Source organism: Notothenia coriiceps, unplaced genomic scaffold, assembly GCF_000735185.1.
Source record: "Notothenia coriiceps isolate Sejong01 unplaced genomic scaffold, NC01 NC01_scaffold00018999, whole genome shotgun sequence".
Classification (NCBI taxonomy): domain Eukaryota; kingdom Metazoa; phylum Chordata; class Actinopteri; order Perciformes; family Nototheniidae; genus Notothenia; species Notothenia coriiceps.
The window spans coordinates 1,146,078-1,153,624 of record NW_011351700.1 but is presented as its reverse complement, the minus strand read 5'-3'; the positions used below and the strand labels follow the sequence as shown (position 1 = coordinate 1,153,624).

Here is a 7,547-nt window from a genome sequence, read left to right as displayed (position 1 = left end):
TGCCACAGAACAACACAAAAACTTGTATTTTTATTATTTATTTTTTAAAGTAAAGTAACTTGTTACTAGTTACTTTTATAATTTAGTAACTAATAAAGTAACTAGTTACTTTTTTGAGAGCAGTAACTATAACTATTACTAGTTACTTTTTAAAAGTAACTTGCCCAACACTGATCTTCTCCCACTTATCCGTGGTCGGGTCGTGGAGGTAGCATTTCAAGCAGAGAGCCCCAAACTTTATTTTCCCTGGCCACATCAACCAGCTCTGACTGGGGGATCCCAGTGTTGTCCCAATGTTTATACCAATAACAAAAGTGTTGTAGTTGAATAGTATTACTATTCATTATAATAAATAGGGGAGAAAACGTTATTAGAAATTCTGCTATCCATAGCTTTGAAATAAGTTAGATTTGTGATGACTGAATTCAATGTAAATATCTGAGGATTGATGGATGTCTTTGCCTTGTGTGTAGATCCCAGAGGCTTAAATTCAGACTGAACCTGTACGAGCTGAAGGAGGGTCGCCAGATCAAGCCCAAGACCTTCATGAGCATGGTGTCCAACCTGTTGTACGAGAAGAGGTGAGTGCACTGAACTTAATATAGACCCATGTCCACATTTAAGCTGCTTACAGTAGGCACAAATACCTGCATAAATGGTAAATATGTCATGCTCTCATCAGGTTTGGGCCATACTACATCGAGCCTGTGATCGCCGGAATAGATCCAAAAACCTCCGAACCATTCATCTGCTCCTTGGATCTGATTGGCTGCCCCATGGTGACAGAAGACTTTGTTGTGAGCGGAAGTTGTGGTTCTCTCCTTGTTGCATTATTATTTGCACAGTGGCAGCTCTTTAACCTGCATTACAGCACCTTCATATTCACTGACCACACTCACTAGAGGAAGCAGGGCTGTGTGATATATTGCTATTGTAAAAAAGATGTTTACTGAAAAGATTAAATGATACTAAGAAGACTGAATAATACATGGTTTCTTATTTACATTTACAATAACCCTCAATGGCCATACATGGGAGCGTCACCAGACCAATTGTCATCTCTAGAATATTGTTGAATGAATTAAGCCTGAATGTAGATGAAAGTTGTATATTGATTAGGGCTACACAATTTACAACACACAAAGATGTTTACTGAAAAGACTTGAACACAAGATGTTTGAACACAAAAAGATGTTTACTGAAAAGATTAAATGATACTGAATAATACATGGTTTCTTATTTACAAGACTACACATGCTCCAATGGGACGACAGACACTGACAGATTAGACAAGGCACAGCAAATAACCCCAATCTTGTCAATTAATGCTAGTGCCTCACCTGGTTTTGTTAGCATGTGCTCTATGGGCACAGCCCTGCTTTGCAGAATCTGATATTTTCTTCTGACTAATCCTATGACTCTTTCGACATGAATACGCACATTAGCTATTTTTCTTGTCTCTTCCACCTCGTATGCTGACAGCTGACTTTTCCCCCTGGTGAATGCAGGCATCTTTAGTGAAGCACAGTAAAATCCCACACTATCGCCAATATCGAACCCACGGTCTGCTAGGACAATATCTCCAGGTAACAGGTTTTTTAGGAGCCCACTCTGTATTGTGATCTGTTTATCACTAACTCTTCCTCCCCAGGCACAAGATGTGTAAGTGACATAGCCTTGGGGAGCAACACCAATCAGAAATGTAACAGTATGGTGATGCTTGTAGTTGGACCATGTTTGTGCTCTAGCTAGTAAATTAGAGGGCCTCTCAATAAAAACTTCAAACAACAATCACAGCAACTCTACATCCAAATGCCTGTCTGAATCCCATTGGCATTGTAGCTTGAAGTACATGTCGCTCTGGCCACTCAATTATAAATTCTGTACTCTCATGAAGTATGTCAATTAACTTATGCCAAATTCTAGAAGCAGTGGAGAGAGAGATGTTGAACCTGAAAGCCAAATCTTTCAGAGGGAGATTTAGTCTCAGCCTCAGCAAAACTAAAATGAACTGTTCAAATTTGGAGAGCACAGACATAGGGCCACAGGTGATGTAGGGCTCGCACAGTTGAAAAACCTGAAGTAAAACTAAGAAGTTGGGGAGCCCGGTGTAAAACTTTGTCTTCTCTTCGTTGTTCTCAAAGGACTCCTGGTTGAACTTTGTGTCCAGTGCCTTTGTCCGAAGATCTCCCAGCTCTGTTGTGTTCTGTCTCAGAACATCCTCCATCCTCTCGATGTCCTCCATCGATAAATCAGTCTGGCATCCTGCATCTGCATACAATATAGCAGTAGCAAGCATAATTAGTTATTTAAAATAGTCAAATATGAATGTGAATTGTTGTGAAGTCATCTTTTTGACAACCTTTTTACAGACATGCAAGTTCTCTGTTCCAATTATTGCAGATTCTCAAGTTAGTACTCTATTTTCTAAACCTAAACCTAATTCAAAGTTTGCATTGATTTTCTGACAATCACATTTGTAATATTTAATAATAATGCTGGTGGTTAATTTACCTTGTTGGTCATTTAATATCCCACTGGTGTCCTCTGGTTGTGGGCTGTCAGACGGGGGTTGCGTCGGTTCTGGGCTCTCGGTTGTCTGCAGGAGATCCAACAAAGCCTCTGCACATTCTGATTGTCTTTGTTGGTCTTCCTTGAGCTCCATCCTCTGCTCTCGTCGAAGAGATGTCTCTGATCTGGGCTTACTTGTTGTGTGGTAACCGAGGCTAACAGTGGGAGCCCAGTCTACCGACTCAACGTCACCCAAAGCGCTAGGGCACCCTAAAAAGTCCCAACAAAGTCCATATTAGACTACAGGTAACTTAAACATGATCAGTATTACTAAGTACATAAGCATTTAACCACAACCCAATAATACATAAACAAAGCCACAAAAACCAAGTTAGCTAATACCTCTGATGAAGTGGTCGCTGCAGACACGTGCATTAGACGACTCTGCTCCTCCCGACCGCAGATGTAGGTTTGAAAGCCATTTTTTCCGGCGTTCTTCGGTTAGCTTCTTAAATTGCTCAGCTTTATGGACGACAACCTTCGGCACTCGGTAAAACCTCTTGTTTTTCTCTCGGCCGGATCGATTGGAACAACCGTAAACTACACAACACACCGGCATTTTCACAATGGTAACAGCAGCTAGATCCTCTGTAGAAAATTACTTCCTGACCTCCAATGGAATTTCGCGCCAAAGGAACGCAGCGGTGTGACGTCAAGTGAAACCAACCTATTGTTGCATGCGCTCAAAGTTCAATTTATTTAACTTTTACCTATCTACTGCTGACCTCTCGACGCACAACCAATCAGAGGACAGCTGTATGAAGGGGAGGTAAACAAGACTTGAGTATCTGTTTTCTCTTCACCCGACCGTGCGGTGAGCAAAAAGCTAATTGCGTATCATGTGAAGTCAGCTTAACAGCTGGGAAAAAAGAAACACAATTCTTCCAAGTGCAACAATTCTGAGAGCTGGTCATACTAATCCTGCTAGTTTAAATTATTCATGTGTGGCATCAGCCAATCATTTGTGTTACCCATCTATTTGTTAAAGTGGCACTTACGTTAACCAGGGCGTCTACACTCAGAAGCCATGGGGCCGCTGAGGTCAGACTGGTGCTACAGTGACTCACTATTGCATTTATAAGAACAAGTCGTATCACATTGAAGGATGGGCTGAGGGCTAGTCAGTTAGCATGGTAATTTCTGTATATCTCTGCAAAACAATGTATAGACGTATTGGACAAAACGCCAACACTGAAACCTCTTAAATTCTGTTAACCCCATTTTGCAATGTTTGAATTAAAATGCCTCCATATCACATTACACCTTAAATGGCAGATTCTTTCCTCCATTTGCAAATAATCTACTGTACTCTGAACTATTTTCCTTCTCTCTTAGCCGACTCCCCCTATGTTCTCCCACTTCCACTATCCCCAGTCTCTTTCTCTCCCTCCTCTCCCCTGCTGTATCTCAGCAGACACAGTGTGCCATTGAGTTGACTTTAAACCCTGCCTTCTGCCTCTCTTCTGTCAGCTCTCAGCGCTTCAACAGCTCCCCCCGCCTCATTACTGTTAGTGAATGACAATGCAGGGCTATTCTCCGGAGAGGTGGAGGAGGGGAGGAAGGTAGAAAGGCTGGAATATGGAGGCTGGTGTCAGGCTTTAGAGTGAAGGAGAGTCACCAACCTGTCTCACACTCGACTGGTGCCTCTTCAACCTGTGTGTGTTCATGTGTATCTCGGGTGCTGAAGGAGAGAACATTTTGTCTCATTTTCTCCTGTCTCCTAGTTACTTAAAAACAGTACGTGGGAGAGAGCAGATTCATGTGACAACTTGTTTCATTGTCACTTCATTAACTTAAGGACATTGAGCAGTAGCCTACAGAGACACACACACACAAAATACACACACATATACATTTTCAGAAAGCTGGGACCCTGAAGATTTAAGATGTGTTATATGGTCCTAAAACCTTATGACCAAGCTATATGATGGCCATTCTAATGCTCGAGTATATCTTATAAGTTACCTATTACAGTTATGAGAAATAAATTGGTTGTACATATAATTAAAGTCAACGCTTCAGTGTTTTCAGTGTAGAGATTTTTTTTGCAAGAATTGCCTTTTGGCAATTAATGTGTTTTGCAAACTGCTCAGATACTGTCAATTTTTTCAAGAAAGCAGCTACATGCCCTAGGTCTCTAGATTGTGATTGTAATATTTATTTAGGCTGTGATTAACCTGTGTCACAACAGGTCCCTTTTCACCCTGAGTTCAACTTTTAGAAAACCTGTCTCAGTGAAATTAAATGGCTACCATTTGGTCTTACATTACCACACATCAATACATGTCTCAGCTTTCCAATCATACCAGGAAGTTAGCATTACAAGGGCTCTCTCAACAAAAGCCAATGAGTTGTTTCACTTGGATTTTGGAATATTGCTGAAAATAAGATCTGTGGCAACAGATACAAGTGATGATCAAGTTATGATACAAGTAAAAAGCTAACAATAGGCTATAAAGGAACTACATTATGGTCACATGACTTCCTATAACCACAGCTTAGCTAAAAGCAAACTCCAGCTGTTAAGCCCCAAAGCCCCCCTCGGCGGGGGCTTTTTTTTCACGACACTGTGTCTCAGGGCATCTTAATATTTAAGAACCAATTAATGTGTTATACCAGATTAACGGGAAGAATCTCAGCTAACTGACGATACAAACCATTTTTACCAAAACAAAACACAATTCTCATAAGAAGCATCTAAATGACCCCTGAGCGAAAAATGCTAACACACTTTGGCACATAACTCAAGATAAAAGATACCCTTATTACTTATCGTAGCTGCACACACAAGATATCCGATTAAAGCTGAGGTTCCACAGATTGTTTAGGTACGGTATATATATCATCACTGAGTGATCCAAACTCGCGACAAAAACGCAGCTGAATCGGTTAATCCATAGGTTGATAATGTTTCTGTGGAATATTTTTTTATTTATAATCCATAATTCAATTTTTATGTAAAAATCGGAGAGTAAAAGTTAGCTGCTAATGGTAGCCACCAGAGTTATCGCAGCTTCCAGTCTTGGCTATGCGGCAGTCTCACACACACACATTACCAAATAAGGAGTATGTGGGAGTTCCCCTCGATTCCATTGGCTCTGACGGTTAGAAAGAGATGTCAATCAGCAAAATCGAGCAAGGGGGGCCAGAGATAAGTCAAATCAAGTCACCTGTGACCCACGTGACACCGGCTACATAGGCCGGCATCATTAGCGGATCGGTTCCCAGAATCTTCTCGCGAGCACACAAAAATTCTGAGTGACNTTCAGGCTCAGATGGTCACCAGAGACTTCCAGAAGATCTTCCCCATGGGAACTGTCTGAACATCAGTGGCCAGTCCTGCCAGCCCAATATACAGCTTATCTCCCATGGGGAAGATCTTCTGGAAGTCTCTGGTGACCATCTGAGCCTGAATGCCAAACCTCCGGTCCGCTGCTATCGCCACACAGTTCTTCCCTCGCATGGCCATGACGGCCCCTCCGTTATAGGACATAATAAGACTGGATGAAGAAGGAGAAACGTAAGATGATTAAGTTAGTCAGAGCTTAAACCATTGATAGATCAAACAACTGATTTAAAGAGACAAATCAAACTTATTTAAACATAAACTTCATTTTTAAGCACATTCATTGAAATTAAAATTAAGTTTAAGTTGAGGCCCCTTCTATACAGCATAACATGTAAAGGAATATCCTAAGAATATGTAATTATTTGCAACATGCAAATAAGATCTGAAATAATGCTGTCCTCCAAAATAAATGGACTGAAATCTATGTATTTCATTTAAGGACCAAAAACATGACTCAGGATTATTTCCACCACCCAAATGTGTAAACATGGAGCATAACGTTAATCTAAAATCATTTCAACGATCAAAAGAATAAAAGTAAGATAATAAAAAGTGTTAGTTGTAGAACATTATTATTGAACCCAAGTCTTTTATTATCCCGCGTTATACATGTTAATATGTAATGATGTATAGTTGAAACCTCGGTTGCTGGGTTGTTGAGTTGTGGCAGTTGTCTGGCTGTCAGGTGGACTCACATTAACAAATTGCTGACTTAGCTTAGTAGGTTGAAGCTTAGCTAACCAAACTAGCAAATGTCTAATATAAGCCAAACGTTAGCTGATGGTTGACCCCAAACGCAACATCAGCCCTTTAAGTGAAACCGGATTTATTGAATCATAATGCCATTAAAGTGAATTCGGGGAATGATTGTAACAGTTAAGTTGCCTCAGGGTTCTTACACCTTTTTCAAAAGTCAAATTCAAGCACTTTTCAAGCATTTTTCAAGGTGCATTTTCAAGCTTTTCAAGCAGCGTACCGCTGTTGTAAATTACATTATTTATATGCACATACTTATACTCAAATGATTATTTCCCTACCTCACATTAGAATCAGATGTTCTTTATACTTATTTAAAACAACCAAATGTGTGTTTCGTAATAGCATTCTACATAAGGATGAAAAATTAAGATAAGAAACAAAGTTTAATATTAAAATAGTGACCCATATTCATATATAGTAGAATGGGCACCCATATAACCTGGCTGAGCCATATAAAACAATCAGCCAAACTAACTTTTCAATAAATTCTTTATTAACTTTTTTAAATTTTGAGGTCCTTTTGGGTGGAAGTAAACATACGGCTTCTCCAAGGTATAGGACAAACCATTGAAAACACAGAAGCTGATATTAAAAAAACGCGTTGTGCAGAGATCCTCTTTCTGTGTAAGAGTTTTGGAGGTTTCCGGGGAATTTTTTCAGAATTATGAAACTTTATTGCCAAAAATCTCCCGATAAATACATGTTTGAAGGCTTGTAAAGAGAAGATGACAGCTCTCCCTCTAACTAATGCTTTTACGTAGCGATGCTCCCCCCTCCCTCCCGCTTACATTATGAATTGTATGGCGTATAGTAATCATAGATAACACGGGCAGGGTCCGTTACAGTTTAGTTTTCATCTGAATTTCAA

General features: G+C 40.1%; 2 protein-coding genes across 2 annotated transcripts; one reads left to right on the top strand and one right to left on the bottom strand.

Annotated features, from left to right (window-relative positions):
- Positions 1 to 429: 429 nt before the first annotated feature.
- Positions 430 to 1,227, top strand: LOC104951512 (proteasome subunit beta type-3-like; the record flags this gene model as incomplete). The annotated part of the gene is made up of 2 exons (XM_010778173.1): positions 430 to 581; positions 683 to 1,227. Coding segments are annotated over 2 exons (372 nt in total), but the record flags the coding sequence as incomplete, so codon positions are not given.
- On the bottom strand, positions 1,182 to 3,256 carry LOC104951457 (uncharacterized). The gene is made up of 3 exons (XM_010778115.1): positions 2,914 to 3,256; positions 2,515 to 2,781; positions 1,182 to 2,271 (listed from the first exon to the last, which is right to left on the bottom strand). The coding sequence occupies exons 1-3, from the start codon at positions 3,128 to 3,130 to the stop codon at positions 1,781 to 1,783; spliced, it is 975 nt and encodes a 324-aa protein (XP_010776417.1). The 5' UTR covers positions 3,131 to 3,256; the 3' UTR covers positions 1,182 to 1,780.
- Positions 3,257 to 7,547: the final 4,291 nt, after the last annotated feature.